General features: G+C 39.4%; 2 protein-coding genes across 2 annotated transcripts; both read left to right on the top strand.

The window, feature by feature from the left end:
* Positions 1-205: 205 nt before the first annotated feature.
* On the top strand, positions 206-10,991 carry anapc5 (anaphase promoting complex subunit 5). The gene is made up of 17 exons (XM_057357354.1): positions 206-752; positions 839-918; positions 1,002-1,105; positions 1,480-1,702; positions 1,790-1,850; positions 1,943-2,044; positions 2,551-2,741; positions 2,923-3,004; positions 3,087-3,179; positions 3,297-3,478; positions 3,622-3,757; positions 8,817-8,891; positions 8,980-9,101; positions 9,172-9,279; positions 10,072-10,219; positions 10,412-10,574; positions 10,667-10,991. The coding sequence occupies exons 1-17, from the start codon at positions 552-554 to the stop codon at positions 10,876-10,878; spliced, it is 2,283 nt and encodes a 760-aa protein (XP_057213337.1). The 5' UTR covers positions 206-551; the 3' UTR covers positions 10,879-10,991.
* A 903-nt stretch (positions 10,992-11,894) lies between these two features.
* On the top strand, positions 11,895-14,855 carry gpx8 (glutathione peroxidase 8 (putative)). The gene is made up of 3 exons (XM_057357034.1): positions 11,895-12,109; positions 12,257-12,518; positions 14,065-14,855. Exons 1-3 carry the CDS (start codon positions 11,903-11,905, stop codon positions 14,226-14,228), a joined length of 633 nt encoding a protein of 210 aa, XP_057213017.1. The 5' UTR covers positions 11,895-11,902; the 3' UTR covers positions 14,229-14,855.
* The last annotated feature ends 249 nt before the right edge of the window (positions 14,856-15,104 follow it).

Genomic DNA, 15,104 nt, shown 5'->3' with positions numbered 1-15,104 from the left:
TTAATTGTAAGATACATTTTGTTTCGTAAGTTAAAAGAAACAAATCCAGGTTACGACAGGTACTGCGAATTTACAGACTCTGGACAGAGTCCAGTCTGTACTAGACTTTCTACTCTAGAGCGACCGCAGTGAGGGTTGCACATTTTCTCCCTTCATCATAGTAATAGCACTGCAGGGTCTTGTTAATATACAGTCTTTGGTCGAATTCTCTGTGTTCGGTAGTGAGGCCTGAAACGTAAACGGAATTGGAGGGTATTTATTTTGAAGAAAGGGATCCGTTCGTGATGCATGCCAAGATGCCAAATTCGATCGTAACTTAACGCAAATATATATTTTATATATTTGGAGTGAATCCAAAGCAAAACCTCTATGTTTTAAACAACGTTACTGCGTTGCCGTTATTATTAGCGCAATGTAAGCTAATGTATTTTAGCTTCATCCACAAACCCCAAGTTTGTTCACGTTTATTTAAGAACTAATCGCATCTATCTACTTCATTTTTCTCATCCGCGAGGACTAACTAAAGCCCAGACAGGTTTGATTGTCCTGCAATGGCAAGTGTGCACGAAAGTTTGTATTTCAACCCCATGATGACAAATGGAGTGGTTCACGCAAACATATTCGGTATTAAAGATTGGGTCACTCCATATAAGATTGCTGTGTTATATTTACTCTACGAGATGTCTACAACTAAACCAATGGCACTTCTAGACAGAAGACGCCTTAACAAACTCATCCTGCCTTTACAACAGGTCTGTATCGATTTTAAAAGTCTTAACTGTTATGCATGGAAGCACTATGTGCATACAGTTATACAGCACGTGTTTGATTTGTGCAGGGTCCAGATTTGCCCCTAGAACAGTTTCTTAAAATAGTGGAAGAGTGCTGTGCTCGCATGGCCAATGTTGTGAAGCTCAGGTATGCCTCTTTCGCAAATAAAATATTTAAGTGTTTTCGGGAGGTTTTCAGTAATAATTTATAATATTAATACTTGATTTCAGGTTGTTTTTAATAGCTGATGGGGAGCTGCAAGACATGGAGCATTTCTTTACTATCCTACCAAATGCTTTCACTGATTCAGAGGCATTCAAAACCAGCGTTGTAGGTACGAATGTGTGTGTTCAGGGCTGTAAGGGGTGGGCTGGCCATCTGGCGTTCCCGGTGGGCCTTTAAGGTAAGTGTCGGAACTGATGCTTGGGCCACTCAAGACGGACGTATTATAAATGCGATTGCACGCAACGCGAATGCAGAAGACATGCAAGCATGCCAACCCCCCCCGGTCCACGATCCACCACCCGGTCGACAGACCCGATGCACCCCATACCCCACCCCGTCGACAGAAATGGTTGAGGGCCGATCTGTGACAAAAAAGCCAGGGCCGATTTTTCTTCCCAGTCCAGCCCTGGCTGTAACCACATTGAAGTGTTCCCGTTTTAAAGGCTCTGACCCCTTGATCTTTTTCCCTCTGCCTCTCTCTAGGTCTGTTCATGCGTCAGATGCTGCTAGCCTATAATAAACTGTCTTTTAGTCAGGTGTATAAGCTGTATAAATCCCTGCAGCAGTACTGCCATCGCAGCAGGCAACCTGAGCTGTCTGCCCCACCCGGTGAAGACATGGAGCTGACAAGCAACGAAGACCCCAGTGCTGACCATATAGACAAAGTTGAGCTGGACAAAGTAACTCCACATCACTCTGAGCTGTGGTCAGAAAATGTCATTTGTCTGTAAAACCACGAACCAGTGTTATGTTGATTGCATGGGAATAGATGTGAATGGCGCTTTTCTTATAGGTCTGATGAGACACAAGGTCCTTTATCTCAGAAACAGGCGGAATACTTCCTCGCTCGACAGGTTTGTTGCGCCACTTTAAAGCTAAAGTGTGTATTTTTTACTTACGTAAAAAGACATTTGGAACTAGTAGAGCATGTACATTTTTTCCTCAGGCATATCTGCTGAAGAACGATGAGAACAAGGCCATGTCACCAGCTAAGCTACAGGATGAGCTAAACAACATCCTCAAGTTCAATCCTGACTTTGCAGAGGCGGTGAGCTCTTCTTTTCTATTTCATAACTGCAAAACAGAGCTGGCATTAAATGCCCTGCTGAAACACAAACAATAGGAACCCAATAAAAACAATTGCAGAAATTATAATGGTTTCCATTAAAATACCATTATGAACCATTAGCTTTTGCAACCCTGCTGAAAAAAACAATAGAAACCCATCTGACACCATTACAGAAATTCTAATGGTTTCCGTTAAAATACCATTATGAACCATTAGCTTTTTCCATTAAAACCATTACAAAATTTATTTTGTAAACTTTTCTCCAATAGGATTTTATTTTAAATCCCATCAATAGAATCCATCACATACCAGTAGAACCATTACAGTACAGTTTCCATTAAAACCATTACAACTTCTTCAATGGTTTCTAATGTTTTTTTTCCCAGCAGGGATGGTACTGAATGAAGACCACACTCATGAATTTTCATGGTACTTCAATATACTTACTTTTTAATATAAATAAAATTCTTTGTCTGTGTCTACAGCATTACCTCAGCTATCTGAACAGCATGCGAGTGCAGGATATTTACATCTCCACTCACAGTCTCCTCCACTATTTCGACCGCCTCATTCTCTCTGGTGGAGAAGGCAAGAGCAACGGAGATGAAGGCTATGGGCGCAGTTTGCGTTATGCTGTGCTGAATCTGGCAACCCTGCACTGTCGCTTTGGACATTAGTGAGTATCACATTTAGACCCCATTAATACACTGTGTTAGGAGCATTATGATTTGGATAGGAAGATGTGACAGCCTCTCAACGGAAAGTTTCAGTTGCTATATGACTGATATTAAATTTAATACGTATTTAACATTTACTTTAATTCTGATTTCTGTGGTTTTATGTGTTTGTCTATGCAGTCAACAGGCAGATTTGGCTCTGCAGGAAGCTATTCGCATTGCACAGGAAGCAAACGACCACGTGTGTCTTCAGCACTGCCTGGTGGGAGCTGTTTCTCATATGTATTTTGAAGTAAATTGAAATGATTGTTATAATAATAAACAGTTTTTATTTTGTGTTTTAGAGTTGGTTGTACACACTCGAACAGATGAAAGGATCTGATAGTGTTGTACTGACTGAAGACTCTGTGAAAATTGCTGCCCACTTTTGTCTCCCTGTAAGTAACTCTTGGGACAGAGCTTTCGTGATTGTGAAAAGCTTTGTTATCTTTGTGAAGTCGAGTTTGAATATTTGCCAATATACCTTGACGAAGCGTCTGTTATGTTTTTTGCAGTATTTAGCTTCTCTGGGCATTCAGTCCCTGGTCCAGCAGGGAGCAAAACAGGGCATGCTGGCCAACAGGCTGCTGGACGGCCTGCGGGGGACAGACATCATGCATTGGAAGCAAAGCCTCTCTGAGCTGGTAGAAATTAGCCTGGCCCAGACCACTTCAATATGGAGGATGTATGGCAAAAGGTCAGGCTTTTTTTCTATATTTGTTTAAGTTACACATGTACTGTAGGTGAATCAGATGTTTAATAAAAAGACTTCTATTCTGCATGACATTGAGTCTTACGGTTGGCTTTGTGAGCGTGACAAGGCTTTTATTGTCTCTCTAGCACTATGGCACTGCAGCAGGCTCAGCTCCTGTTAAACATGAACAGTCTGGAGCCGGTCAACTTCAGTGTGCAGCAAAACAACACGGAAGCCTTTGCCGTCGCCCTCTGCCACCTGGCAGAGCTCCACGCTGAGCAGGTGCCTGACCTCACATCTGCCACACTGTATCTGTATATATGCTCGCTTCTGAATGTTTAATGTCAGCATGCAGTTTTTCTTTTAAAGGGATAGTTCACCCAAAAATGAAAACTCACCATTTACTCGCCCTCAAGTTATTAAACACAAAGAAAAATACTTCAAAGAATGTTAGCAATTTTGAGTGCTGGGACTCCATTGACTACCATAGTAGAATTAGTTTTATATATTTTTTAGATATGTAGAGTGTAGGATCACAAACTGTTCTGGGGCACCTTTGACTACCATTTACATTTTTCCTACTATGGTAGTCAATGGTGACCGAGAACTGAAAATTGCTAACATTCTTCCAAATATCTTCTTTTGTGTTCAGCAGAACAAAGTAATTTATACTAGGGCTGCCCCCGACTAAAGATTTTCCTAGTCGACTAGTAGTCCTTCATTTAAGCAATTAGTCAAATAATCGCACATTTATGATATTAACATAATTACTTGCGTATATATACAAGGAAAAGAATAGTCTTAAGTTTACGGACTGAGGAAATATGTTTTTGTAACACTTCCATATTACAGAGAAATGCTAAATCATAATAATAAAACGTTTAAAATATAAATTAAGCTCTTAAAGGGACACATAAATGAGCCGCAGCAACACCGGAAAAAGTTATAATTATCATTTGTTGGAAAAACAGCAAGGAGACTGCCTGTACATTTAAATAATTTATTAACAAAAATACAAACTATAACATCAGTTACATGCCAAATGAATTTGAATAAAATAAACTGAAAATGTCTTTCTTTTTTAAAGGGAAAAAATAAATAAACATACCGCAAACGGCAACTCTTTGAAATATTAGTACAAAATAAAATATTGAGTAGAAAAAGAGTAAAAAGTAAAAAAGTAAATAATAAAAGAAAAAAAAGCAGGCCTAGGACAAGTCATAAACAACTTTGTGAAAAGCAAGGCAAACAAAATAAATAAATAAATAAATAGCAAAAACACTTTTTGGCATAAAAATACTGAAAACTGAAAAATATTATTGAATAGAGAAATTAACGAACGAACGAATAAACGCAGCAAACGCCAAACCTTAGAATAAAAAAAGAACAGGCTACAAACAAATACACTTTTGTACAAAACAACACAAACAAATAAAAAGCCTAAAAGTTCTTTGCTTAAATGGTTTAGAACAAATATATTTTAAACAAAACTTTAAGCAAATCATTTGAACAAAACGAATACAAATCAAATGGAAACATTCAAGAAAAATATCAGCGCAAACTGCCATGTAAAGCCGACGGATGAGTCTTGACCTGAAACAACGAATAGAAAAATCAGTCTGAAGTTTCCAAACAGAATAAAAACAACCTCTATATTATATAAAATCGAATAAATAAAAATAAAAAACAGATAGCAAACAGAAACACTACAAAAAGGGGAAATTAAGCTAATTTACGTCACTATTTTTCCATCCGATCTTTTTTTTTATATCATGCGACAGGAACACCAGCTTGTCCACATTGTTGGAGAAGTGAGCTTCTTGACTTGTTCACAATGAAGCCGGCCTTCGAAAAGATGCGCTCTGAAGGTGTGGATGTGAAAGGGGATACAGTGCATGCGCTTAGCTGCTCTAGCTAGCTTTGAAAATCGTTCTTCATTTTTTTGCAACCATGTCAACAGTCCCGAATCAACCTTTGTTTTGTCCGCCTTTATTTCATTCTTCTCTTCTGCATGCTCCTCCTCATAAATGGCCATCAGCATGGATATCTCGGCCTGAATTTTCTTTTTTGGTGCGGGCTCACCCTCCTCTGTGGACTGCAGTACTAATGCTGTCATGATCCCTTTATTGCGCAGCTTCTGTAGATAAACTTTCTGCCATATCTGACACTGTGGAGTATGCATCTTCTCGTTTGTCAGTGTCAAGGATTGACAAGCTCTTAAAACGTGGGTCTAAAACAGCAGCTTGTGTATAAATGCTGGTTGCGAGATTTCCCGTCAATTCCCATTTCTTGTCAATTTCTTCTGCCAGTCTTGTCTTCAGTGCTTTTGTGGTCAGGCTGTCATCATCGCGCAGCAACAAATGGCGTCTCTTCATATTTATTAACATAGGCAGTGTTCACGTCGATCTCGTGTTGCTTGCTTTGATGTCATACGCTGACCAAGCTGCGTAGCGCAGTGACATTTTAACGCGCATACTGACTGCGTGAGGTCACGTGAGTTTTTTTTTTCGCGACTAACCGACCAATGAAAATGTATTCGACCAAGCCTCCTTCACATCGACTAACGTTTATTCGACTATTTGGAGGCAGCCCTAATTTATACAGGTTTGGAACAACTTGATGGTGAGCAAATTGTGACAGAATTTTCAATTTTGGGTGAACTATCTTTTAAAGGCACAGTTTTTGATTTACAGTGGCCACTAGCGTTGTATTATAGATTTGCAATGAATCGCTCAGTCCAATCACGACGGTGGCCACCATAGTACAAAAAGATGTCGTTCTCATGTTGACACAGGGAAGAGATCATGCGGGCATTAGAAAGACTGTAGAAAGAGCAAAGTCTTATTTATTACATAAAATAAAAGGTCTGTGGATTTTAAGTATAAAAAGAAGGATAAAAGTCAGGCAGGAGCTGACCTGCGCTAATATTACACTGGGTTCCAAATTATTATGCAAATGATATCTTTCTCTGGTTTTCCTAATTTGTCGATGCAAATGACAGTCAGTATAATTTTCAAGTAATCAACAGTTAGGGTACATTTGGAATTTTATTGAACAAACCTCCCACTGACAACAGTATTTATTTAAAAAATGAAAAACTCAAAATGCACTGTTCCAAATTATTATGCACAACAGAGTTTGAAAACATTTCATAGGTTGTAAAAAACTGAAAATGGTCATTTGTTGAATTTGCAGCATTAGGAGGTCATATTTACTGAAATCAAAAGCTTATTTCAATCAAAAACATCCTAACAGGGCAAGTTACATGTTAACATAGGACCCCTTCTTTGATATCACCTTCACAATTCTTGCATCCATTGAACTTGTGAGTTTTTGGATAGTTTCTGATTGAATTTCTTTGCAGGATGTCAGAATAGCCTCCCAGAGCTGCTGTTTTGATGCTAACTGCCTCCCACCATCATAGATCTTTCGCTTGAGGATGCTCCAAAGGTTCTCAATAGGGTTGAGGTCAGGGGAGGATGGTGGCCACACCATGAGTTTCTCTCCTTTTATGCCCATAGCAGCCAATGACACAGAGGTATTCTTTGCAGCATGAGATGGTGCATTGTCATGCATGAAGATGATTTTGCTACGGAAGGCATGGTTCTTCTTTTTGTACCATGGAAGAAAGTGCTCAGTCAGAAACTCTACATACCTTGCAGAGTTCATTTTCACACCTTCAGGGACCCTAAAGGGGCCCACCAGCTGTCTCCCCATGATTCCAGCCCAAAACATGACTCCGCCACCTCCTTGCTGACGTCGCAGCCTTGTTGGGACATGGTGGCCATCCACCAACCATCCACTACTCCATCCATCTGGACCATCCAGGGTTGCACGGCACTCATCAGTAAACAAGACTGTTTGAAAATTAGTCTTCATGTATGTGTGGGCCCACTGCAACCGTTTCTGCTTGTGAGCATTGGTTAGGGGTGGCCGAATAGTAGGTTTATGCACAACTGCAAGCATCTGGAGGATCCTACACCTTGAGGTTTTCGGGACTCCCGAGGCACCAGCAGCTTCAAATACCTGTTTGCTGCTTTGCAATGGCATTTTTGCAGCTGCTCTCTTAATCCGATGAATTTGTCTGGAAGAAACCTTCCTCATTCTGCCTTTATCTGCACGAACCCTTCTGTGCTCTGAATCAGCCACAAATCTCTTCACAGTACGATGATCTCGCTTAAGTTTTCGTGAAATATCTAATGTTTTCATACCTTGTCCAAGACATTGCACTATTTGACGCTTTTCGGCAGCAGACAGATCCTTTTTCTTTCCCATATTGCTTGAAACCTGTGGCCTGCTTAATAATGTGGAACGTCCTTCTTAAGTAGTTTTCCTTTAATTGGGCTCACCTGGCAAACTACTTATCACAGGTGTCTGAGATTGATTTCAGTGATCCAAAGAGCACTGAGACACAATACCATCCATAAGTTTAATTGAACAATATAAAATTAAATGTTTACGACACTTAAATCCAATTTGCATAATAATTTGGAACGCAGTGTATAAAGTCTTTCCAGCAGAGACGCGTTAAGACCTGCGGTACTAAGGCTTTTAGCAGAGATACTCAAAGATATCTAGTATGGAAATACTTTCCAGCAGAGAGTCGTTGGATAGAAAGATCGTCTTAAAATCATCCCCGATGAGGTTGCTTTGATTCGGATCAGTATGTGAGTAACATTGGTTTTCTGTTTGTTAGAACCAAGATATGTTGTTGTTTTAATATTAGCTGTGTGACGGAGCAGTTTTGAGCATCATTGTTTATCTGGAACCGCTTTAATATTGTACTCGTCCAGATAACGTTACTTGAGAGAGAGAGCGAGAGCACGTTGGTGCTAAAACTGTAGAGAGAGCGTGTTTTACTCTCTTACTCAATGATGAATAAATTTACATTTAATCCACAGGTCACATGCGTTCCGAACCGTAGAGTACGATCCATACGGATCATCCGCGATCCGTTTCACCACTATACCGCAGGGGAGAGGAAGAGGAAACACACGTTGTATAGTTGTTTGTCCGTTTAGGGCTGCTGTACAAAACATGGCGGCGAATTCAATGTATGTAGGGCCGCTCTGTATGTAGATATAAACAGCTTATTCTAAGGTATTACAAACATAACGCTTCATTACGTAAGGTCTTTATACACCTCTGAAGAAATAGTTTTCTATATTATATTGCATTTCTGTCAATAGATCCTCCTAAAAACCCGTATTGTTCCTTTAAGTAAGGGATAATGTACAGGCAGCGAGTTATCACAAAAAAACTGCTAGATGGTGAGATTGACCAATCAGAGTAGAGTATTTCAGTGAGGCATGTAATCAAGGTTTTAATTGATGTTCCTCAGGGCCTGTATGCTGTCGTGAGTGACATTATGAGACACCTGAAGCAGCAGTTTCCTCCTCATACTCAACACGCAAAGGTCAGATATCTACTGTACCAAACACAACATCATCTGGGTCATTGATCAGCAGAAACCCACATAACTTGCATGCTTTCTACTTGAACAGCTCTGGATGCTCTGCGATCTGAAAATTCAGTTCGAGAAAGCTATGAATGATGGAAAATACCACATGGCTGAACCTCTCGTCACAGCTATCTCTGCTTTAAACAGCACAGAGGGATTGTACAGGTATGAGCAGAGGACAGCAAATACATTGTACACTTTTTGAACAAAGTGTCATTGATTCGTTTGTGTCCAGGAAAGCCCAGTTAATGAAAGCGTTGAATCAGACATCTGAGGCCTCTAAGATTCTACAGCATCTGCAGCAGCGGTGCGAGAAGAGTAAGAACATAGAGATGACCATCAGGTATGTGTATGCTGAGTAGGCAAATGTGTATACATGTTTATAAAAACAGATTGTTGTTCTGGTGCTGGATGCTTGGTGGTAAATAGCTGTGCTATATTCACAAAGACTATCACTGCTATTATTTATTTTATTTTTTGCTTCATGTAATATTTTATATAATAAATGATGTTTTTTATTTTGTAAAAGCAACACCGGATAACGGCGCGACGCGACAAAAGACAATAAAACGCATTAGAACCCATTAGAATTTAAAATTTTGTCCACACTGGATGCAGCGCGACATGACAATCCCATTGGAACAAGCCATGTGTCATGTCGTGCCGCGCCGCGTCACGGTGTAAAGAGTATCTATTGACGAAATGCAATATAATACACATAACTATGTCTTCAGAGGTGTATAAAGACCTTACATATTGAAGCGTTATGTTTTTATAACCTTAGAATGAGCTATTTCTATCTACATACACCGCGGGTCCCCTTACATGGAATTCACCATGTTGTTTCTACAGTAGCCCTAAACAGACAAACTGCTCTACAGAGTGCGCTTTGTAAATACGTTATCTCCTTTGGAAAAGAAGCGAAAACGTGACAACATCTTTGTCCTGTGTCAGCCACCGTAGTGCTTTGAAAGGGAGGGGTGGAGTGAGCCGTTGGTTGCAATTCACAACCTCACTGCTAGATGCCGCTAGATTTCCTACACTGGACCTGTAAAAATGTATTTAGAAAATGAGATGTTTATTGTTAAGGTCATATCGCAGCTAAGTGTTGATCTTAAGTGAATTTGTACTGCAGGGTGATGCTGGCCTCTGCCGAACTCCACTGGGACTCGTCGGGTTTCGCGACAGCTTTGCCTTTACTTCTACAGGCTCTCGCTCTGTCCCGCCAGCACAACCTCCAGAATTTGGCTTCAGAGACCGTCTTACACCTGGCATTTACACAGGTAAAGCCCATACATGGAAACGTTGAACATTTGCACTCAACGGCTGGCCTAAAGGACACTAAATGTCACATTTCTAAAAGATTTCAAAAGATTGTGGTGTATTCTCCACTCAAAATTTGTATCTTATTGTTATAATCATGCATTATTTCATTTATTTATATTTTATTTGTATGTATAACTCATTCTTCACAGCTTATGTTGGGGATCCCTGAGCAGGCTCTTGTTCTGGTGCAGGATGTGCTGGAGTCAGTCTTGGCTCACGGGGCTCTGATAGACAAGGGCAGAGCTTTGCTGCTGGCTGCTAGATGTCAGATGGCCCTGGCAGGGACTACCACAGAGGAAAACAGACTGTCGGGTACAGAATCACGCTTTTTACCCATCACAGCTTCTATAAAGGCAGGCTTGAAGTAGGGACTGTAAATGATTTGTTTGTCTTATTTCCTGCAGCTATGGAACTAGCCGTGCACACATTGGATGAGGCAGCGGTGTATTTCTCCCGCCTTGACTGTAAAGAGCGCATGAGAGATGTGTACTACTTACAGGCACGCTTGCTTCACACTCTCGGCAATTTCTCCCAACGCAACAAATGCGCCATGCTGTTCCGCCTGCTCGATCAGGAGCTCCCGTTGTCTGGAATGACAGTTGTCAATCGGCTTTAGCTAAGAATGTGAATGTGCTTTTGACTTCCAAGCACTCAAATGATCATTTATGCATTCTAGGGGTGTCCTTGTGAACTGTGCATACTGAAAATAAATTGTTTTGTATATGAAAAGCAGTTTGTGTGTTCTTTTACATTGTATGCATGAGAACCATATAGGCTATTCAGCCAAAATGCCATAGTTGTTATAGTTATTTAATATATGGTTTCTTTAGTCAAGTGACAAATTGGCAGAATTTGTAAAAATGTTTGCTTGTTTTTAAATAACATTTATTGCTATGCATTTCAATTTTGTTTAATCTGATATATCTAGAAAATGGAAGCTTAAATCTCGACTATTCTGAAACGGACTGATTCAATCAAGGGAACACATGAATTGTAGTTACATTAAAGCAGACTAAACCAGAAGTCCAGACAGAAATCCTTCTTATAATTTAATAACATTGCTAAATGTTCTAAAAACGCTATAACAATCTTGGTATAAAAAGTTTTTTTACATTGTTGGTAGAACGTTTAAAACATTCATAAATGACATTTTCATAACTTAATGTTAGTCAAACTTTCTGGGATCCCAAGACTTCTCTGAGGTATGGCGGAAAATGCAGACTTTATATTAATACACAGTATATTAAATCTCAATGAAATATGTTTTAAAACAACATAATTCAAACATGCAAATGTTTATAGTTTGTTTTTTAAGGTAGGCTCATTTGAACTATTGCATACATGTCACCACAGTGGACAGATACAGCAGGCCCTACAAAAAAACAAAAACACTTTTTACATTCCCTAAGAATCCCAAATCCTGACAAAATTAATTTATGCAATTTATAAACTGAGGCGTGAAAGGGTAAAATGGCAGCTATCATTCATTTTTTTACCGAATTGATTTATTTATAAATTGGTATTTCTAAGGCTGGTGCATGTAAACCTCTTGCAGAGCTGTCTCGTGTAACATGATGCCTTGAAGCCCACCTTCAGCTGATGCGCAATCTCCGGGTTTTTGACCCAGACTGACTCCCAACATGGAGGCGCTGGGGGGATACCCCACCAAATCCTCTGCCTTTAGAGCTAAACTCTTCAAAGTCTTGCTAAGTGTAGCCGTGTGCGTGGGCTCGCTGTATTTAATACAAACTAAACTCTCAAAGTCGCGCAAAGCGAAAGATTTCTACTCGTATGAAGTGAAGGACGCGAGAGGAAGGACCATGTCACTGGAAAAGTATCGGGGGAAAGTAAGTTATGCAATCTCACTGACAAAACAAACGGTCTAATGTATCAGTTGAGCATCCCGATATGTGCATTATTGCTTTAATGTTGCATGTACAAAATGATATGTGCGTGTGCAAAGATATGCGAGTCTTCGCTGTGTCTGATGATAGGTCTCTCTGGTTGTAAACGTGGCGAGTGGCAGTGAGTTAACGGAGCAGAATTATGGATCTCTGCAAGAGCTTCACCGAGAGCTCGGTACGTCCCATTTCAACGTGCTCGCTTTTCCATGCTCGCAATACGGTGACACCGAGTCAGGTACGAGTCGAGAGATCGAGGCATTCGCCAGATCAAACTATGGTGTGACGTTCCCCATATTCAGCAAGATCAAAATCATGGGGTCGGAGGCGGAGCCTGCCTTTAAATTCATTACAGGTAGGCAAAAACTCGTAAAACTACTTCATATTATATATAGTGTATTTGTATAGTTTGCATCTATACAAATACCATTAGTATGAACTAACATCTGTTTACCATTAAAACCATTTCAAAAACTCTTTATGCAGTGTGTTTTGGGCCTTATTTCAGTAGGATTTGTTTCATTTGCCAGATAAAATCCCAACAGTAAAATCCAACACATTACCAATAGAAACCCTCAGAAACCATTATAGTTTTCACAAAACAAATTCAAATTCCTTTTATAACAGTGGAGACCTTTTTGACTTCAACAATATTTGAAAATCCCCAAACTCACAGTTTATACTCAATTAAATAGGCTATTCTAGAGCTTTGCATAAAAAGAAATATGTATATTTTTATTAAAATAACCAAACATTGTTTTAGCTTCTAACTGCTTGTTTTTGTAGTATTTTAAATTATTTTACGTCATCTTAAAGCGGCCGTGCAACGGTGTTTCATGCATTCTGAGTTATTTACGATGTTAAACGTGTTGTCATCTCATGCTTGACATGGTCAACTTGTCAAAAGATGAGTTGGACGTATGGCTTAGTATTTCCGTGCTCGATACACTCCCCCAGCGTTCGTACAGGTTTCGGAAAGTTTTTTTCGAACATGAAAATCCGTTTCATAACAACTTTTCTTAGTCCCTTATTGGACAATTCTCTCGGAAAAGCACGCGGCACGGTTCAACCAAGGACAGCGGGAGAAGGAGCATGCGCACAAGTCACTTTCACTTGCGTGCAGGAGAGAGAGAGGTTCGCGAAGTTCAGCTGTATTTGTTTGTTCATTGCATTTGGGTGATGAATGTTATATAAACGGTGCATATAACACTGGATTTAGAGATCGTTTGAATCTGATAGATGGAACGGCGGTCCCAGCGATAAAAGATGCCGCACATGAACCGCATGCGGTAAGTGAAACTGATGTCCCTCTCACATGCGTCGTATGTTTTCGGAAATAATCGTACAGCTGTATCTGTCTTTTATAAATGTGATCAACCTAAAGACTCTACAGATATTTGAAGGGTGCGATACTATTCTGTAAGTACTCAAGATTAACATGAGATATGCAGAAACTGTCTGAGATACGGCCGCTTTACCAATTGGAATTTGTTGAGGCCCCCTAGTGGTTCCTGTCCCTGGTTTAGAAACACTGCTTTATAACCATTAAATCCATTAGCTTTTCTGTGGTGGTTTTATTGACTTGTTTTTGTATGTAAATGTTATTGCTGCTATTCTTTGTTTCGACGTTGTGCATGATAATTCAATATTGGTGTATTATATGTGCAAGATTGTTGTCATGTAGGGACAACAGTAATATTGTCCCAGACCCTGTTATTGTGGGCCGCATTAAAATCTTGTTTGGTATAGCCATATGGGCCAATTTTTTGTACTATGTCCCGAATATTTTAGTCACGGTGACTATATAATATATTATGTAGTATAATAGAATAAAATGCAATGTTAATATAATTAACATGTTAATATAGACTTGTTTAATAATGTATTTTTGTAATGTGTAGATTCAGTACAGAGAATACCAAAATGGAACTTCTGGAAGTTTCTTGTGAATCCCGAGGGTCAGGTGGTTCATTTCTGGAAGCCTGAGGAGCCCATCGAGGAGATTCGTAAGGAAGCCAGAGTGCTCGTGCGGAACATCATACTGAAGAAAAGACAGGAACTATGACAGACAAAAAAAAAACCTTCAGAGACTCAAAAATAATTCCCTCAGTGGGCACGTTTTAGTGCACATAGATCATCGGTGCCAAAATCATCCTGAGCCCTTTGCCTGTGGCGATCTTCATTATCATTGAGAATAAAGTGTTTTGAGTCAAGTGAATTAATAGGATAAAAGACATTTGATAAAAGTCAGTTAAGACCTGTCTTTCTCTACTTGTGTGTGTGAGAATAAATGGATTTTTGTGATTGAAGTATGGTTTTGAAAAACAAAACATGAGGTTTTTTGATCATGCTTGCAGCTTGATGGTTTAGCATTTTTTAATAAAACAATTGTTCAAATCCAATAATATAATTGTTTTCTGTTGTGTCTTAAGAAAACTGTTGAACAATCATAAATTCCATAATTGTGTACTGTATGCATTGCTTTGGCAAGATGAGTGCAAGCTTAGACACGTTTTATTGTATAAACCTATCTGTTATGTATAAACCTTTTAGAATATTTCCACATTGAGGCGCCATTCATATTTTTGTCCACTAGATGGCAAAATTGTACAATAGCTCTCTTAATAGATCTGGTTCAAGCATTACATGCAAAATATATGTGCACTAAATACTACATTGTAACATAAAAGCAGAGTATACTCTATCTAGTATGCTCTTTGTCAAAGGCAGATTGTAGGATAGCATTCCGTTAGCATTCTGAAGTAAACGTATGTAGTACACTTTGTGGTCTGGACTTTTGTTTCTTTCTGACCTGTGTCTTTGTTTTTTAACCTTTTACATTTTTTTGTTTATTTTTTATTTAGTCTCTTAGAACAGGGAGGCTCATGTATACGTATGATTATACCTGATGTGACAGCGGAAAGAAATGGGTTCCCAAGAG

Source organism: Triplophysa rosa, linkage group LG17 (genome assembly GCF_024868665.1).
Source record: "Triplophysa rosa linkage group LG17, Trosa_1v2, whole genome shotgun sequence".
In the NCBI taxonomy this organism is placed as follows: Eukaryota; Metazoa; Chordata; class Actinopteri; order Cypriniformes; family Nemacheilidae; genus Triplophysa; species Triplophysa rosa.
The sequence above is the reverse complement of the archived record's forward strand: the minus strand, read 5'-3'. Positions and strand labels throughout refer to the sequence as shown.

What these genes read in the sequence shown, in the direction of transcription:
- anapc5 (XM_057357354.1), top strand. Translation starts at nt 552, where the DNA reads ATGGCAAGTGTGCACGAAAGTTTGTATTTCAACCCCATGATGACAAAT. An exon ending in TCATCCTGCCTTTACAACAG is followed by an intron (nt 753 to 838) that starts GTCTGTATCGAT and finishes TGATTTGTGCAG; the next exon opens with GGTCCAGATTTGCCCCTAGA. An exon ending in CACTGTCGCTTTGGACATTA is followed by an intron (nt 2,742 to 2,922) that starts GTGAGTATCACA and finishes TTGTCTATGCAG; the next exon opens with TCAACAGGCAGATTTGGCTC.
- gpx8 (XM_057357034.1), top strand. Translation starts at nt 11,903, where the DNA reads ATGGAGGCGCTGGGGGGATACCCCACCAAATCCTCTGCCTTTAGAGCT. An exon ending in TGGAAAAGTATCGGGGGAAA is followed by an intron (nt 12,110 to 12,256) that starts GTAAGTTATGCA and finishes GTCTGATGATAG; the next exon opens with GTCTCTCTGGTTGTAAACGT. An exon ending in TGCCTTTAAATTCATTACAG is followed by an intron (nt 12,519 to 14,064) that starts GTAGGCAAAAAC and finishes TGTAATGTGTAG; the next exon opens with ATTCAGTACAGAGAATACCA.